The sequence below is a fragment of the Eurosta solidaginis genome, chromosome 1, assembly GCF_040869045.1.
Source record: "Eurosta solidaginis isolate ZX-2024a chromosome 1, ASM4086904v1, whole genome shotgun sequence".
Taxonomy (NCBI): Eukaryota; Metazoa; Arthropoda; class Insecta; order Diptera; family Tephritidae; genus Eurosta; species Eurosta solidaginis.
In genome coordinates this window covers 393,917,987-393,938,323 of record NC_090319.1, presented here as the reverse complement: position 1 = coordinate 393,938,323, position 20,337 = coordinate 393,917,987, and the positions used below count along the sequence as shown (strand labels likewise).

Sequence of the window (20,337 nt, the reverse complement as noted above, 5' to 3'; positions counted from 1 at the left end):
GTTTGCAATAACCGCTTATCTCGAGATAGACGTATTATGCAACACAAATAAATGTATACATTTCTTCTTAAGAACACATAAGCTACTTATGCAAATGTAAATTAGTACAGTTTCGAGTTCGGCGATTATGTACTTGCCAATAACTTCTCTATTAGTTTACTTAGAAGGATACTGGTTGGACACAAATATGTAGCTTTAATTGGTGAATACCATACCACTAATAACTCAAATTCTTCTTTAGTCGACTTAAGTCGTTATTGCATGCGGCCACAGAATTACAATGAACAAAATCATTGATTTATTCACTCATACAACAAAAAAAATTCATAAATAAAATTCCATGGCATCAAACAAAGTTACACTCTTTATACATAAAAACACATATGCTTATATTCAGCCTTAAATATGGCACAAAAATATCAAAATTCTATTTCAATTCCCCAAAAAATGTACATATGTACATTCATTTTGTATATCAGTCATCCTATTAGTGATGACAACACATCGTAAAATTCGATTTTTTCATCCGCCCGTAGTATATAAACGTAAGCAAGAAGTGAACGTTTGCGGGCGAAAATGAGGGCGGCTGGCAACCCTATCTTGGATCAAGCACGCATATTACATTTTATGTTAAAATAAAGACTTTGGCGCATAATCATAGTCAAAATAAAATAGATTTTAAATTTAGTTGCAGCTTTTTGACATAATTTTCTATGAGCTATCTGTCAAAAAAGCTGAAACTAAATTTAAAACCTATTTTATTTTGACCAAAGAGGATAAATACAATAAGAGCCGTCACTCGTTATTTTGTGGCGAGTATCTCGCTGGAAATTGAAAAAATTGATGCCGAATGTTTTCTGAGAGGGACATTTTTAATTGTCTCGCATTTATCCATGCCGTGTAGGCCCCTTGTGCAACTGTGATTTTTGGAAAGAGAATTAAATAAGTTAATTAAATACATTCGAAAAATAAACACAAATACCCCACGAAAATGTATAGAAGACATTTATAAACATCTCGCCCAAAAAAAAAGTAGCGACTACCTCTCAGTATACATCGAGTAAATGACAAAAAAATAACGAGTGACGGCTCTTATTGTATTTATCCTCTTTGTTTTGACTATGATTACGCGCCCTTGCCTTTTCCCTGCCGTAGCAAGAACGCACATGCAAAATCAAGCAAAGACCGTAATAATATTTTTAAATTTGTTTACTGAGTTTGAAAATAAACGAAGATTTTTGTCGTGGCACTCTGTTGCAAACGAACTTGTTGCAGCGGTGAAGCAAACGAACAAATTTGATGAATTTCGAACACGAAGCAAAGCAAAGAAGCACCTCGGGAAGTGAAAATAGTTTCAATTTCGCTTTCCGCGAGAAAAGTTGTGTTTTTAAAAAGGGCGGAGTGTTTTTTTGTATTTTGATGGTGGTTTAGCATTGAATTGATTGGGAATGAAAAAAAACTAATTATAAAATGCAAGTAAGGTTTGCGAAGTGACCGAAAAATCGAAATATTTTTTGTGTTAATACAAAACATTAATGCAAATAAGTTTTAAAGAAAAGTGGACGAATAATTGACGAAGTCGCTTGTTGAATATCCCGTAAATGTATATTTGATTTGTGAGTGGATTTGTTGGTGCTGTCTGGAGAAAAGGCAAATTGTGTGCAAAAAAACAAAAACACTTTCAAGTACAATGCGAAGAAGAAGCGTTATGCGGTTCAGTGGTGTTGGTATTTGAATTTTTTTTGCAATTCCAATTTGGTTCATTTTCGCACAGCGTATCCCGTTTCAAAAAAAAAGCGAAGCAAACGAAAGTGAATGTGAGTGAGAAGGAAGTGTCAAAAAAATGCAAATTGGCTTTCGACGATTGAATTGACGTCGCGAGACTTAGCAAATTCTTATTGGAATGATTCTGATTAGAAAAAATAAATTGCAAACAAAATTTTTAAAAACGCAATTTCATCGAGTTTTGCTGTTTTTCGGCGGCAGCGGCGTACAATTTATGGGCAGCGAATATAAAAAAGACTTCAACTAAATAATTAAAAAAAACTCAGGAATATTTATAAATCAATAGCAATAAATAAGTTCTCTAGAACAAATAATATTAATACGACCATTTTTACAAAATATTTGTACTGTGAGATTAGATTTTGGTTAAAGAAATAATTGATAAGCGAAATAAGAATTTCTAAAAACGCCAATTCAATAATTCTAAATTTTTGCAGATAATTGCCAAAAATTTAGTGACAAATCACAAACAACTAAATAAACCAAACTAAACTTAAACAAAAGAAAATTTTCTACTAGAATAAGTGACACAAAAATTCTTTATATAAATTTTTATAAAACTTGTAATTGAAGCAACTCCGCGCCAAGGGTTTTTCTATAAAACTCATTAAATTTAAACTTTTGCCCAAAAATCGCACACAGACATATTTAATAAATTTTTTTAATGGCAGAAACAAACTTGGAATCTCCTTCGAGAACAAGACTGCAATTTTGAAATTGCTCTAGAGCCCATTGAGCGCGGGTAGATTCTACTTATGGCGCCGCGTCGTGACAGCAATAGCGCCAACAGCAGCACAAGCATTTTAGTGCAACATCAACAAACACAATATCATCAAAGTCAACAACAAACTTTTTTGTATACTCCTGTGGCATTATATAATCGAAGCAGTTTGCTTGAGACATCCAATAACAACATCAACAACTCCGCAAATATGCCACCCATGCAAACAGGCAATCTGAGCCATTCAACGTTGAACGATAACACAGTCGGCAGTGGCAGCTCTACTACCATCACCCAGAATGGACACCATCCACAAAATCAAGCTGTCAGCAATATAAGCAACAGCAACAACATCAATAATAATAATCAAAACGGCAATATGCAGGAGCATTTTGCACGTTGTTGTTATCCAAATGGCGATTGTTTAAAATTGGACGCCGGTTTAATTACGTTGGATGACCTGAGCGATGTCGTGCGAGTTCTATGTAATAATGAAAATTGTAATATGGGCCAATATATGCATCGTGAATGCTTTGATGCGTGGGAACAATCTGTGTTGGCGACATTAAAATCCATGGGTCGGGCTCGCTCGTGGTCCGATCGTCAGCGTACACAAAATTTGTGGACTAAGAAAGGTTACGAATTGGTTTATAAAGCTTGCGTATGCAAATGTGGACACGGACATATACGAAAGGACATCGAATGGACACCACCAGCTCAGACAGCAGGATCAAAAAGTTGCGCAAATCTGAGTGGTATACAATATGGCAATGTAGTTGGTGGCCAGCAGCGCGTGTTACTGGTTAATAATAGCATTGGTATTGGAAATGGCATTAGTAGTAGCAACACCAACACCACTAACGAGGATGAGGATAAAAAGAAGAAAAAGAAACGCAATCGTAACAGCAACAATGCCACGAAGTCAGCATTGCCTTCCATAAATTCGAGTGTACTGGCTGCTGGTGGACAACAACAACAACAGCAATCACAGGTGCAACCACCGTCGTTGCAGCAACAACAGCAATCACAAGTTCTTCAACAACCAAACCAGCAGCAGCAACAACTTTTGCAACAAGTAGCGCCGCAACAGAATATCGTTGGCAATATAAGCAATGGTATCAACGCCATCTGCTCTCCAAGTAACAATAAGCCACCTGTTGGTGGCAATATGATCGTCAGCAATAACGCAACAAATTCTACGCTCCTTTGCAGCAGCAATAACAATCAACTTAACGGTTTGAATAATTCTAGTGTTGGTGTTATTGGATCTGGATTACATAACAATAGCGGTATTAGTAATCCAACACAATTGCAACAACAACAAATGCAAACTACACAACAGCAGCAGCAACAACAGGCGATCGCCTCTTTAAATAATATTTTGGGTTTGGATTTGCGTGCACGGGCTGGTAGCTTGTCCTCAAGCGGTGATGGTAGTGGCTCTACGTCACCCTCAGCATCCCACTCAAGTGGTGACATATCCATTTCGCCAATTCACAATCAACAACAGCAACAACAACAACAACAACAACATTTGCAATTACAGCAATACCAGCAAAGTTTGTTGCAACAGAACGGCTTAACGAAGAGTATTTTGAATGGTGCATTGACTGGTTGCGTTGACACAATTCAACGTAATGCCGCATTATTGGCTGTAACACAACAGCCCCAACCACCGCCCACTGGCACTCCGATTGTAGGTGGTGTTGGCGCCGTTAGTGGCTTAAATGGACTAAAACAATTGACTACTTATGATCAGCATTTGGCGCAACAACAAAAAAACAAGGAAGTGGAACTTTATTCGGAGCGCGTACGGTAAGTGGAAATCTCGTTATCAAAATTTACACACAACAGTGAAAGAATGGAATAGAATGATAAATGTCAGGGTCATAGCCAATGCTTCAAACTTTCTAATAAAACTGAAGATGTGACCTGTGAAAATCAATTTCTTAATGGTTTGGTGGAAATGTGTGTTTTAAAGTTAAAAAATTATTTAAACAATTACCCACATATTTTTATTAAAAAAAAAGGAAATATATGAAAAAACAATTACTCACGCGACTATGTATTCGTAAAAGTGATAACTAAATTATGATATCTTAATCCGATTCACCGTTTCAGAGCTTATGCGTTTTAAAAAATTTATTTCGATCAATACTTTCGGTTCCTTGATTTAAAATCTTTGGACAATTTTGGTAAATTTTCGGAAAAAAGTAAAAGGGATCACGAAAATATAACCAAAAATTTTCCTAGAAATTTATTAATTACCTACTTAATTTTTTTAATGTGGATAACTTTGAAAAAATTGTTTTGATTTGTAAAAGAAAAATTATGACCCAATAAATTGTGTATGTAGTTTTGTAGTCCAATCAATTCTGTGTGAATGAAGTAGGCACAAGTTTGAAGTCTTAAAAATCGTGCGTGTTAACTTTTAAAATTTTTTTTTTCTCAGTGGTATTAAAAATTTTCTTCCATACCCGTAGGTGCCAGATTTAATCAAATTTAATATTAGAAACCATGGAAACAACTGAAATCTTAAAATTTTACATGAATACGACTCTCTTGTGAATTGCCCATCTGTATTCTTAAAATTTTTCAAACATGTATTTTGCTAGATTTAAACCAGACCTGTTAAATTTGAATTAGCATTAGTAATCAATTAATTAGATGCCAATTTTAATGGCTAATGATTATTTCAATTGTTTTCCGAAAAAGCAATTACTAATTGATTACCATTAGAAAAAAAAATAAAAAACAAGATTTTTTCTGATTATTGAAAAAAATCAAAAAAAAAAAATAAAAAGTAATCAAAATGATTACTTTTGGTATTTGCGATTTATTTTTATTTTTTTTTATTTTTATTTTTATTTTTTTTATTTTTATAATTTTTTTTATTTTTATTTTTTTTTTATTTTTATTATTTTTTTTTATTTTTATTTTTTTTTTTATTTTTATTATTTTTTTTATTTTTATTATTCTTTTTATTTTTATTATTTTTATTATTTTTTTTTATTTTTATTATTTTTATTTTTTATTATCATTTTTTTATTTTTATTATTTTTTTTATTTTATTATTTTTTTTTTTTTATTTTTTTTATTTTTATTATTTTTCCGCTTTGTTGAAAGAAAAATTCTCGTTTGTTGCATGCACGGGATAATTTCTACATACAAGTACATTTTAGCGCTTATCGAGGCGAATATATACATGCATCTAAACATATTCTCCGGTAAGTATACACACATGTGCATATTTTCTACACTCATTATAAAAAATGTGGGATCGAAAACGGCGGGTTTTCCAATTGCCCAGACAATATATAAAAAAATGTTGGATTAATAGGTTGGCGTCCAAAAGCTATATAATCTTAAGTTTTGCATAGTCAGCCATATTTTTATTACTAACAATGGAAATTTCAAACACATTTGTTTGCCTATCATACATTATTCTTTAGACATGGTTGGATATTTCCCAAGAATATATATATATATATATATATACATTGTAAAAGTATATAACAGCCGTCGACTGCTAATACGTGCCCTAAAAGGCTTGGCTTGACATCAGTATTAATACCCCGAAGGCGGAAAACAAAAATTTTGAGTCGCTCAAAAGATATTAACGTAAAAAAAAGCTTATTTATGATACAGCTCTCTAAATGGGGCGAAGAACATTCACATAGTGGCGGTGATATGAAACCAATATTACTAAAATAAAGCGAACAATATGATAAACTTTGATTACAGAACAATCAGTGCATAGCCATAACTTAATCCAAAATAGCGTATACATGTATTAATTTTGGATACAAAACAAAATTGGCTTGACTTAAGGATGGAACCATTATTATTTTATATAATGAGTGTAGCAAATAATGCACATGTGTATATACATACTTAGCTGAGAATATGTTTGAATCAACGCCATATACTATTCGCCCTATATGTTGCATGTACATACATATTCGCCTCGATAAGCGCTTACGATTTACTATTGCATCCTAAAATGTACTTGTATATAGAAAAATCGTGATTTTTTTTTTTTATAATTTTTTTTAATCAATTGAAAAGTAAAATCAAAAAAATAGAGTTAAGTATTAAACAAATTTTAAAATTCCTACGAGAATACTTTTTCTGTTAATAAAAAATGTTGTTAGCATTCAACCGCGTGAAAACGATTAAATTTGTAAGGACTCATGTCCTTTTTACTATAACTGTGGAATTTCCATGCCTTTAATGTGTATGTATTGGTTATTTAGGCCTTGCATCTTTCTTTCATACATACTTAGCTAACACAAATAAAGGCTTTGGATTTTTCGAAATAGTACATTTGTATCATTATCGAAACTGGTTTGAATATTGAAATGAGAGTTGGTCGAAAATTTTCGTCATCTTCTTTCGCGAAATTTGTGTTTGACAATTAATCATACTTTTTTAATAACAGCAAAAAAAATATTCATAATAAATGGTTAATTTGAGGCCTAAGACATAGCAAATTTCTGGCAGAGAAAACAAACAACAAGTTCCCAATGCGCTTACTTAACATTCGGTTTTTACATTTCATTTATTTAGTTTTGGTGCTCCTAATAAACTAATAACAATTTTATTTTGCTATCCCTACTTTTCCTTTTCGTTTTCTCGTCTATTCATTTTCTTTGTGATAAATGTTTTTAAGGCAATTTATAATTTGCTATATGGCTACGGTCTCAGTATTTTGAAAGTATTTCTTCCGACTCTTTCCCAATTACACACATACGTTAAAAACCCATATATACAAATGTTTGTATGTTTATTTATAAATCGCAATTGCTCCAATTTTCTCTTGCCCATTGTTGTCATCTTTTTATTTTGCCTTACAAAAAAGAACAAACAGTACTAGACAATAATAAAAAGCACCACTCGTATGTTTTATTTCTTTCCTGACTTTTCTTGTTGATAGCGTAATACTTTGTGTTCTCAGCAACATCCGACCCCGATCGCCGTTTGCCAGCACAACCAACGAATTTCGCTTGCTTGCTATTTCTCCCTGTTTTTTTTTTTCAATTCAAGTTTTTTCTGGAAACATTTTTATCCATTGCCTACCCAACGCAGTTCTTGTTCTTATTGCTAAGCGTGATACAGTTGTGGAAGATCGTGTTTTTGCTATCGACTATACGCCAATTGTGACCAATCTCATGGGTCCTATTAAGGTGGCAGACACATTATAGCAAACAAATAGGACCAATCTCATGTCAAGATCCACCCCGCCTATAGGTACTCTTCACCAACAGCGATTACTTTAGATGAGATTAGAGTTGTGTTTTTTCGTTCATTTCGGAGATTCGAATCTTTAGTTCTTTGAAAGAGTACAGACACAAATTGTAAATATCAACTTTTCAAGTTTAATAAATGTAATAAATAGTTTCTTACAAAGCATGTTTTTCATAAATAGTCCATACATATATTGTTGTAGCAGTGCCACACACAAAGATGACCACACATATCTTTAGTGTAAGTGGCATCATCGACATTCGTGCTCACTGTGAATTTCTGCGTATGTATGTATGAATTTACAGTGTTCGCGAACGAGAAGAGAGAAAGAATAACATTAGATAAAACGAACTAAAAGAACAAATGAACTAAAAGAACAAAAAGAACCGAAATCGAAGATCTAGTTCACTTGTTCAGTTGAGAGACCCGGTCAATTGTACAAGTTCAGAACGAAACGACCCAACTCTAGATGAGATGAAGAATATTTCCTTAATATTTTATGATCTTATAGAGTCATCTATTTTGTTTTATTTATCAAAATTTGTTTGTTTATTTATCATATGCTTTTGCTGATTTCTCTTGATTTTCGATTTCTTTGCTATGCGAAAGCGTTAAAAGCAAAATAATCAAAAGAACAAAAAAAGTTATAAAACCTTAAACAGGCCGGTCTAAAATGAATTTTTTTAAATATTTTTATTTTTTGCTTCGGTTCGCGCTTTATGTGTTTTTTTCTTTCTTATTTGTTTTTTTTTTGCAATTCTTTTGCACATCTATGAGAGTGAAAACGAAAAAATCTCGTCTTTTGTTGCAAAATTACTTTGATAAAAGCGTTCGTTTGCCTTTATGTTCATTCATGTTCTTATTTTTTTATCTAAGTTTTTTTTTGACAATGCATGTAAATGAGTGTTCATGTACCTACATTTTCAAAGCCATTTTTTTTAATTGAAAACTTGATGAAAGCTTCCATTGAACATATAAAATTAAAGCATATGGCAATATGTAGGGTGATCCAAAATTGCGTTTCAATACTTTTTCCACGTATTCCTGGATACAAGCCCAACAAAAAACATTCAATAAGTTTCTTTCCAGTTTCATACAGCTTTTTCGTAGAAATATCTGACTTCCTCGTTCTTTCTAAAACTAAAGATATATGCGATAATCACAACACGATTTCAAAAAAATGGCAACAGTTTAAGTTGTTGTCCATTTTTTGATATTATATTGATTTTTCAGAAATGTTTATAACCCAATATATGTTTTACCTCACCGGAATCGGAAAGACCAGAAAATGTCACTTATATTTTTATCTTAAGCTAGCAATAAAGCAGGTCCTAATTTGAAGACTTATTTCTTAGAATCTTTTGCTTAACATTGGTCGTACAAAGATATCTTAAGGGCGGCTAAACTTCGTTCATGATTTGTTTATAAACAATTCCTATTTAGCTTATTTAGCTTGTTAAAATAAATAAATAAATAATTATTGATGTTACAACTAAAATGAAATGACTAAGTTTATGCTACCAGCGCCTTTGTCTAAATCTAACAAGAATTCTCATGCTCAGACGCTTCGTCGCTATGTGAAATTCATCACGTTCCCTATTTTCACGTTCAAAAGATAACAACAGTGAGTTGGACTCACAAAAAATAATAATTTTAAATAAATTGTAAATGTTAATTGTTTTTTATTATAGTCTGTGTGTGTTTGTGCATATCAAAGGAGTGGTTGGTATGTAATTTTGAAACTTATTGGGTGCAAATATTTCTGTGGACATTTTGAGTTGTTTCAGTTAGTTTTTCCACTTTTACTAGCATGTGCATTAGAGGGTATTACTAAAAAAAGTGGAAAATGTGCCCCGGGTTCGAGTACTTACTGCGTGGAGATTCCACAAATTTCCATTCAGCACCATGTAAAAACAGCGAAATTAGTTTTTTCTTTATGACTTATCTGTTTAATTATTGTTTTTTATGAGAGATACGTTGTTGTAAAGGTATTAACTCGGAACAATTTGTCCGAAATAGTCCCTTACACATTTGGCCACGCTCAGCTTTTATCTACGTTTTTTATTACCGCCACCCTTTATTCGATTCATACATATATAAAAAAAAATTAAGAATAAAGTAAGAATAGATTCAGACATATTCCGCAAATTACTATATTTTTAGCATTTACCACAGATACAGAATAGAATTTCGCTGCTTTTCAGGGTGCGAAATTTTAATTTTTTATTTTCTGAACTCTTAATAAAGTATGTATATACATATGTAAGTGCTCAAACCCGGGGAGCAAATTTTTAAATTTTTTTACTTCATACATCTGATACGCCTTCATGTACATAAGTATATACAGTAGCGGTCAGAAAAATAACTGACAATTTTTTTTTTTCAAACTGCATCAATTGAATTCTTTTGGAACTATGCAAGCCAATCCAGCCCAACCAATTTAAGTTTGGCAAAGTACAAGTTATTGGTCTCTCAAAATTCGTATTCATTTTTAAAATTTGTTTTTCCGAAGGGTGTTTCAGATTTTAATCCATTTAAAAAAAAAGTTGTCACAGTCTGCACATTCCACCTGTAGACCTGGTAACGAAGAACATAACGTTAACAACTGCAACAAGGCGCAGTGCCTCGGGCCAGCTTGAGCGCAGACCATGCAGTTATAGTACTGTAGCGTCATCATTTACAGCACGAAAAGACTACCTGATTCCCTATCTGCGCTTCTAGACGGCTCTTAAAGCCACATTAGAGGTGGATGAGCTATCCTTATCAGGGCAGCTACCACCTAACCTATCCTATCCTAGAGGTGGATGGTTGGCGCAAGGGTGCTCAAATGGAGGTGATACATGTGTACACAGATTGTTCCAAAGCAGTGGAAGGAGTTGGGCCTGTGGTATACTGTACTGATCCGGAAATAAACAGATCCTACAAGCTGCCAGATCAATGTAGCGTTTTTCAAGCGAAAGTATTAGCCGTAACGAAAGCAGTAGAAACACTGGAAGAGAAGAGCTTAAACGGCAGCCGTGTTAACTTTTATGTTGACAGCCAAGCAGCAATTAAGGCAATAATCTCGCATAGACAGCATCTACAAGCGTGTTAGAGTGTAAGCAGTCCCTGGAGAGAATCGGTACAGGGAAAGGCATACGTCTATATTGGGTCTCAGGGCATATGGGAACAGATGGGAAATAAATAGCGGATAAACTAGCTAAAAAGGGCGCATCCTTTGAAGCTTGCTCCGTAGACGTCTCAATTAGATTGAGAGAAGACGAAAGGTGCACATGATCGACCAAGCGGGAAAGGCGTGGGTCCAAGCGCGGGGCTGTAAACTGTCGAAGATTATGTGTAGGTCTTACAACTTTAGGCTAACAAAGTTGCTTCTATCATTAAAAAGAGAGGACTGTAGACTCATGACGGGTATTCTGACTGGACACTGCCTTCTGGCGTCACATGCCTTTAAATTAGGCTTGGTCAGTGATAGCAGATGTAGGAAGTGCGGGTTGAAGGAGGAAACGATTGAGCACGTTTTGTGCTCTTGCCCTGCGCTTTCCAGGCTAAGATTCCAGCTATTAGGAGTGATACAGCTGTCAGATCTATGTCAGATCTAGATACAGCAAATAGCGTAGGTCCTAGAAAGCTTCTAGTATTTGCCAAGAATCGGGAGTTATTTTATAACATAGGCCCTGGTTTTTGATAGAGTTTTTCGGTTTGGACGTTAAATAAACATCTGGTAAAACTACGAACTCATTCAGTTTATGTGAGGTCCTCGTGGACCGGCAAGTTCAACCTAACCTAACCTTGTTTGGGGGAAAATTTTAACCATCATAACTTGTACTTTGTAAGACTAAAATTGATTGGGCTACAAACTGCATATTAAAAAAAAAACGCAGAATTCAAAACTTCCGTCGAATTTTTTGGAAAACATTTTTCAGATTGGTTTGCAAACTTTCAGTTACAAAATTAATGAATGTTTTTGTTTTTGGTTAAATATCACAAAATCCTACAAATACATACGAACATAATTGACAACATTTGAAAAAATTATGCGCACTGCTATTTTTCTGTTCGCTGCTGTTTGTATAAAATTATTTAAGTGTTTGCAATAGTTGACTTTCCTGTTTTGGGTAAGCTGATAAGCTCTTATCAATGAATTTTTATATGATTGTACAATTTTGAGTATGTATGTATGTATGTGTTTAAATTTATATCGCTTTTACTTTCTTCTTTTCAAAGTGTGAATTTTCATATTATTGATTTTAGACTTTGTATAAATGATTGGTACCCTTTTGTAGGCAAATATCCGCGTAGGATGCTTCAGACTCACCCATATTCCCCAAGCAAGTTTTAGACGTTTTTCTTAAATGTACCAATCCTGAAAATCTATTTGCTAGATTGAAATAATTAACCTTGTTTTAAAAAGGGCGTATCTTTTATTTTGATTTGATTTTCGTTTGGCATTAAATAAACTAAGTAGATAAGTTTCTAAGTATAAGACCATTGTTCTTTATCGGTTCGCTTATTTCTGTTTTACTGCAAACGCTAATGAAATATTTTTTTCGATAAACTAAAAAAAATCAAAGAAAAGAAGACGAGAGCACATAAGCGATTTTCGTGTATTTATTTACGTTTACTGATTAGTTGAGCAAAAATTACAAAATGCCTTTTCATCCATAAATACTGGCATAATCCACTTGATGTGTTTTTGCTGTTATTGGAAATACATTTTTTTATTCATAATATGATTTAATGCGATTGTTTTTAAATTTTTTTAGATATTGCAATTTGCCAATTTGTTTTTTACTACATTGTAAAATTTTCCCTAATCATAACTTATTTTTAAATTTATTTAATACTTAATACAGGACACCGGAAAGTTTAGATCTATTTTCTGAGAATAGAGAATAGTCATGGTTTTCTGAAAGGCAATTTGTATGAGGGCAGTGCGGATCGATTTTCGACAAAATACTAAGTTGCGGATTGGAGTTTTGGAATAAGTAAAAGGAAACTATATTTTTAAACGGTTTTATTTAGCTTGTCTCTGTGTAGCGTTGTTTACGAAGTTTGTAATTGAAATTTAAGTAACTTCCCGATAAGCTACAAGCTTGAAACTTGAAATATAGTTCAGAATCCGATGACAATGCAATAAAAAGAGAAAAAAAAAATCCGTTACGTGGCGCAAGGATCGATATATTCGAAAAACTCGTATTTGTGGCCCCATTTGTCTCATATTTGGAACCAATATTACATACAGTGTGATAGAAGTGATGTCAAAATACTTTGGTGCACATAAGTTCAAATGTGAAATTAAAGTAAAAACTCAAGTGCCGGAAGAAGTGATATCATTTTGTTAGTGAAATTCAAGGAGACAACATGGTTCCGAATAACGGTTTTATTGAAAACAATACTTACGTTAAGTAATAATACTACTAAAAGCTACAAATAATTAGGTAGGTACACTAGGTACTAGTCATCACACTCCTCATCAATCTAGGGCATTGTGAGACAGCACTTAATTTGGTGATACATGACTGGAAAGAAGAGTTAAATAATAAAAAAAGTGGTTATTTCAGTCTTCCTTGACCTCAAAAGAGCATTCGAAACAGTGGATAGGGAGATCTTAATTAAAAAAATGCAACGTATAACTGGTATAAAACTTGACTGGTTTCGCAGCTATTTGAAGCAAAGGAGACAGAAAACGGTTATAAATACCGTGATGTCTGATGAATTGGAAGTGCCCATAGGGTTACCACAAGGCTCAGTTTTGGCACCGATACTGTTCTTATTTTATATTAATGATATAGTTAACGCTATTGAAGGTTGTGAAATTAAACTATTCGCTGATGATGCATTAATAATGATTAGTGAGAGTAATATTAATTCTGCACTTTCTAAAATACAACATGAACTGAATAATCTGTATAAATGGTTGTGCGGAAATAGACTGAAACTTAATATAAATAAAACGAAATTTATGATAATAACAAGGAGGAACGTTAATGATGAGGATATAATTGGTTTAAAAATAAATGATGAAAGCATGCAAAAAGCTGACAGAATAAAATATTTGGGAATTATAATTGATAACAAACTCAAGTTTGAAGAACATATAAACTACATAGTCGAGAAAGTTGCGAAAAAATTGGGGTTATGCAGAGAACATCCAAATATATTCAAAAAAAGTACAAAATAATTATATATAAGTCCATTATAGAACCGCACTTTGTATACTGCCCATCTATTCTATTCATTGAATCAGACAAAGAAATAGATAAACTTTAAAAGATGCAAAACAGATGTATGAGATTCATTCTTAAAAAACCTAGAGATACTCGTACGGCTGATATGCTGAGAAGTTTGAACTGGTTAAGTGTCAAGCAAAAGATTTTTTTTCACGCTATGAAGTTTATATTTAATATTAAAATTGAAAATGTACCTGAATATCTAAGTAAAAACGTAGTATTAGTTAAGCAAACACATAACATTAATACAAGGAATAAACATAATTTCAAACTTCCTTTATTCAGAACTGAAATAGATCAGCAAAATATTTTTTATAAAGGTCAAAAAAGTTTCAATGAACTGCCTATAGATATAAAAAGTTGTAATGAAATCGTAGTTTTTAAAGCAAAGCTTTACGAATATTGTAAAACCTTAGCAATAACATAGTAAATTATAATCTTATTTAATCTATGAATTAGGCTTTTTTGCCGTAATAAATGAATGAAATGAAATGAAACAAAAGTGTGGGCCGCGTCAAATTTATATTGATAGTCAACCGCTCATATCTTTACAAATGATACTTTAATATATTTATAAGTAAGACCAACTGAAGCTTAATACGGTTATGCTACGCCTCACGTTTTTAGAAATTTCTCGCGCCCAACGTTTTTATTTATTTGTCTGATAAACGCCCTAGATTGATGAGTGTGATGACTACTACCTAGGACCTACCTAATTATTTTGTAGCTTTTAGTAGCATTATTACTTAATTTAAGTATTGTTTTCAATAAAACCGTTTAACTAAAATTTTTTTTTAACTATGTTTTTTCTAGTTTTTGTTTTTATTGGCCTATTGATTAAGGATTCTTGGTTCAAATTTGAGCTCAAGAATTCAGATGAGCATTGCACAATTTTGCCCAATGAAAAAATTGTGACAAGGGAATGGGTTTTATACACTTTACTTCAAAGTACATAGATACATACATACATTATGGTTAACTCGACGACAAATGTCTTTTTGTAGTCATTTGGTGCTTACTGCAAAATTTGTGTTTGTCTTCTTCTTGTGGCGATAAGGAGACTCCACGAAGTTTTTGGGGAGTTTTATTGATATTGATAGTCCTTCCTTTTTAGGCCATTCAGCTTTTTTCTTCCGTTAGAAACTTGGGGTCGCCAGATTCTCGCCTGGTAGCGAAACAGTATTCCCCACGGGGAAGTAAAGTTGACAATTGGTTTGGAGAAGCTATAAATTGCGCTGGCAACCCCTAAAAAGGGTTGCGCTACATAACGCCGTGTGTGTCTTTAAATATTGTACTAAGTACTGGAAACCTGCGATAATTACGCTCGCCGTGGTGTGGTGGTATCGGTCTCCGCATTCCACACCGAAGTTCCTGGGTTTAACACCCGTGCAAAGCAACATGGAAAATTTAGAAAAAAGTTTTTCTAAGCGGGGTTGCCCATCGGCAGTGATTTGGCAAGCACTCCGAGTGTATTTCTGCCATGGAAAGCTTCTCAGAGAAAACTCATATTCCTTGGAGATGCCGTTAGGGATCGGCATAAAACATGTAGGTCCCGTCCCACCAATTTTTAGAAACAATTAAAAGGAACACGACGCAAATTGCAAGAGTAGCTCGGCCTAAATTTCTTCGGAGGTAAATCGCGCCTGATTTTTATTTTTTTGTGTGATAATTCCAATGTAGTGCAATGTGCTGAACTATGACTCAACCCAGTGCATCACTGCTCTACGCATTTGGATGGCAATCAGCCAGTCTCTGTCATCGTTATCATTATTGCAGTCGTCAACGTCGCCAGTGCCAGCATCAGCCGTTGATTTTGAGAATGTGACTTTTAATTAAGTAAAATACTCCCACACGAACTTAATTGATTCGGTTGCACTCACCAGATAAAGTAAATTCTCACATCTAGTCGCCGCCTAAGTTCCTATGCACTTAATGCATGATTCCCCCATACGTTGCGTTAACAAACGTGTAAGTGCAGTTATTTGCAGCTTCGAAATTGGCGCTTTCCTCCTCGTACGCATCTTATGAAGCTCCGTCTGCATTTTGTTCTGCTGCTCATCAAATTCCGTTCTACTATTTTGATTAGATTGTTATTATAGCTGTCTGTCAGTCAATTTGACAGTCAGTTAGATAATCACCAGTCATATTGTTTACATCGCCAACTATGAAACATACTTCAATGTCAATGGAGGTTTCTACAATACTTGGTTATAGAATTCTTGCAGTCGCTTCTACTTCCGTTCTTAAGTCTTTCGCTGTTTTCGAATGTGTTTAACTGCCGTTGGAGTTGTAGAATCTAATTATAAAGCAAATCCCGTCTACCTAGCGTCCCGTCGGTGTGAATGACACCATAAGTGGGACCAGATTCAGTAAGTGCTAGTTTTGAAATATACATACACAATTTTCACATATGAATTATATGAAAGAAAAGTATTCAAAACCCACAATTACTGCATCTAGCCCCAGGCGTCGTTTGCTCGCCTGAAGGATCTAATTCTCAATTTTTCAACCTAGGCGTAAAATTTCTCTTACTAATGGCAAGATTCTTAAAGTACGGGGGGTAGTTAGTTGACAAACTCAGACAAAAAATGACCGCATCGAAATGCCTTAAACGTTTGCAAGGGTTTGTAAAGACTTTTGTTTTCAACAGATAAGACAAGCTGCATGTCAAACAGCGAATTTATATTTTCACAAAACATTGCTTATTGGAATTAAAAATTATAAAAACCCGACACATATTCATTGGGGTTATTTACATAAATATTCATCTCTATACACTGAGATAAACACAATTATTGTCAACGATTCTCATTGACCGAGACCTAGACCAGCGCGATGGATTGGCACAGTAGAGTATGTTGCAGGGGGAGGTGGTGCTTGTGGGAGCATAAAAAAAAAAACAATTGAATAAATGTAAATAGAAAAAGTGAATGATGTGAATAATAAAATGTTATGTTGGTGCATTCCCTGAGAGAAATTCATTGACTTTAAACTCTGCTCAACACAGATGACTAGTTGAAGCAGGGGCGTGAATATGAGATGCTTTCGTTTAGCACGGTAATCAAAGAATATTTTCGCCTATGTAAGGGAAAATAGTTAATGCCAGCAACAACTTAAATTTGGTTTATGAACTTTTGAATATTTCCTTGTTATTTTCGTTGAGGATCTATTCAGAATTATGTCAAAACCTTTAAGGGATTATTTGGCGATATTTTCGTAATAATTTTGCACTGTTTCGTGACCCTTCCGGGATTATTTCGAGACTAAAATGTGTCTATGTCTAAATATTCTCGATGTCCTGTAAGAGTCCCAATAACACAAAAATGGCCCCTAATATTTTGGGACGGTTACGGTATTAAGTGCTTCGAAACTGTTTGAGAACTATTTGAGGATTACATTCGTTTTTTTGGAATTGCTGACTTGATTATTTCAGAACCATGTTTTTGGGACTTTTTTGGAATTTTTTAAAGGCTATTATTGGTTAATTTGAGGACTAATTTATAATTTACTCGGAACAACTTATGGAAAAATTATTTGACCATTTAGGAACTAAGTATTTTTGAACTGTTTTGTGACTTTCGTGACCACGTTAGTAGTATTTCTCGAGCACTTGGAATATTTTCGAGATTATTTGTCAATCATTTCAGGATTGTTTTATAACGATTCCGGTGTTATTCCGGAGCATTTCCGGGATTAATATATAATATCATAATTTAGACCTCGCGAACTTATTTTATGATCCTTTACATAATAAATAACCCAAATGCTGATAAGCCTGCTCCTCTTAAGCCAAGCTTATTCTCTTCTAAATACAGTCACAAATGCACAAAAATTAAAAAAGTTGGAGCAGCCTTACTAGCCTTGTGATCGTAATTCTTATCGCCCAGCTCTAAAAATAAGTATGTATACTCTTATTCTGGTAAAAGAAATAAATAAACTACTCTAGACTAAAATAAATTCAAAGTAGTACATAGCAGGCCATTGTAGGAGAAAAAGCAGTGGTGACAGTGGCTAAAATAGCTGACGGGGTAGCTCACAACAGAAAATCGCACTCAGAAAGCTCAGTTTGGTGCAGTGCCAAAGAGGCAGACTAGCGGCCAACAATGAGAGCAAAGGGCAGCCGAATGAAGGAATGAAATTGCAGCACAGTGTCAGGAAGTGGCTGCTTTCTGGACAGCGTGTTTTTTTGTGTGTCAAAAGGAGCGCGTATAAAAATTGGGTTAAGCATGGATGGTGCTTTATCGCGCGTTTTCGGTAAATCGTATGTGCTTTGTGTATTCCTGCATTTCGCTTGTTGGCATGCAACATTTGGAAATTTCGATTTTGCTTTGTACTTCTTTTTTTTATGAATTTGCTCTTATTTTTGCTCGCAATTTCGCCGATAAAAATCGTCAATGGGCAGGCCATTGGAGCATGTAAGCTGACTGGCAGGCGAGTGGCATGCACGAAAATGTGCTCATCAGCAACACTAAATGCAGATAATGTCCAAAGTGCAAAGGGTCCAACGTCAATGGTCGTAAATCACCCGAGCGGAGCCATTGACATTCGACATGCCGACTCGCCGAATCGCAGACCAGAGCCACACAGTCACACATGCAAGATGCAGTGCACAGCAGGGCCACCACGTCATTGCATGTATATTGCAAGAAGAACGTTGCACGAACCTACTGGCACACCGCATGTTACTACAATGAAATAAAATAATAACAAAATGCAAACAACAACAAAATCTAGGCAATTTCCATATTCAAGTTCACTGTACAATCAAAGTAGAATTGTACATGGCATACCACAGGGGGCGTGGAGGGTGGTGTTGCTTGTATTGGCAGCGATGAGATATTAAGCTTCAATATGCAATAATAACAACAATCAGCAAACGGAGTTTGTACGCTAACGAAAGCAGAGAGGAGCGCAGAAAGTCGGCGCCAAGCGCGGTGGTGGTGAAGAGATAGAGAGAGAGCGCAGGGTTTGGTAAAATGCAATTTTATGAAATCCGCAAACATAAACACAAGAGAGAATCACACAAGGTGCACACATATGTTAGCGTCCCCTCCTACGCACCTTCATGCCATCCAGACTTATCCACATTCAGTCATTCACTTGCACATTTCATTTTGCACTAAAAGGGCTTATATTAATGGATAGATTTCATATATTCTTATATCGGGTGTGTTGCGCAGCAAATCCGACCGAAATCATCTGCCGGTGTTTTGACTGCACATTTGTTACTTCGTTTATCAATTTAACTGTTTCTAACTGTTTACTAATTTCACACAGACGGCTTATTGAATAATAAAGGCAATTTTCTACATTAAGACGCTTATTGAGCTCAATCTTCCCTACAAAATTCGAATCTATTATTATTTCATTAGTAGCTAATCGAATGCCTAATGAAGTCAAAAGCACAATGCAACTCTGTTGGCAGCGTTCCGCTTCCGTTTCCGTTTCTTAGTTTTCAAAGCAAATGTCATTGTCTGCATGGCGGAACGATACAAGGTGGCCGCATCGAACAGCTGATTATAACCTTTTTTATTTGATTTGATACATCAACTACCGGCGCAGTACGATTTTGACATTTGTCCATCGAATTTACATGAACATGGAATTTTTTTTGTTTGTAGGTATGTCACCATGCTCCCACCTTGTATCGTTCCGCCATGATTGTCTGTCGCATTCTTCATACTAATCGAGCAGTTACTTCTGTGTGAAAGCAAAAAATTTACGATTTCATTAGCAGGTGAAATGAGATCATTAAGTTTCTGTGTGAAAACAGTATTAGGTTTTGTCTAGTAGCGCTGCACACCAGTTGTGGCATTAAAGCTGCACTCAATCATGCGGTGAGACATTTCGCTTTGAAAAAATTTAATTGCATGCGCTGAATTTGGGTTAAGGAAATATAACATGGGACATCGGGCGGGTTTTACTACAAAACAAATTTTTCAGGACAATAAAGTTATTTTGTCGTCTAACACCGGGTCCCTCCGTGCAAAGAAAATCTATCTATATATATATATATATATATATATATATATATAAATCTTATAAAATAAAGTCGGTAAATGCCATGTATGCACATAACTTCACACAGAATGCTCCGATTTTAAAACGGTTTTTTGCATTTGAAAGCTTAGCTACGTGAGATGGTACAGTTAATATAATTTGCAGCTATATATTATAGGGGCGTGGCAAATTGCCAAAATGTAGTAAAAAATCATAAAATTTTTGTTTACACAGCTATAACTCATAAACGGATGGATGGATTTAAAAAATGCCACTTTTCAGTAAAACTTTGAACTATTTACTCTCGATCTGCATCAAAAAAAATATTTGATTCCTTTGTTATATCAGCCAAAT

General features: G+C 34.3%; 1 protein-coding gene across 1 annotated transcript in view; it reads left to right on the top strand.

Moving 5' to 3' along the window:
• The first annotated feature begins 1,410 nt into the window (after positions 1-1,410).
• The window catches only part of heca (headcase), a 297,163-nt gene continuing 278,236 nt past the window's right edge, over positions 1,411-20,337 (top strand). The window contains exons 1-2 of the mRNA XM_067763632.1: positions 1,411-1,476; positions 2,223-4,321. Coding sequence (XP_067619733.1) covers positions 2,541-4,321 — 1,781 coding nt within the window. The 5' untranslated portion in view covers positions 1,411-1,476; positions 2,223-2,540. The remainder of the gene's footprint in view (positions 1,477-2,222; positions 4,322-20,337) is intronic.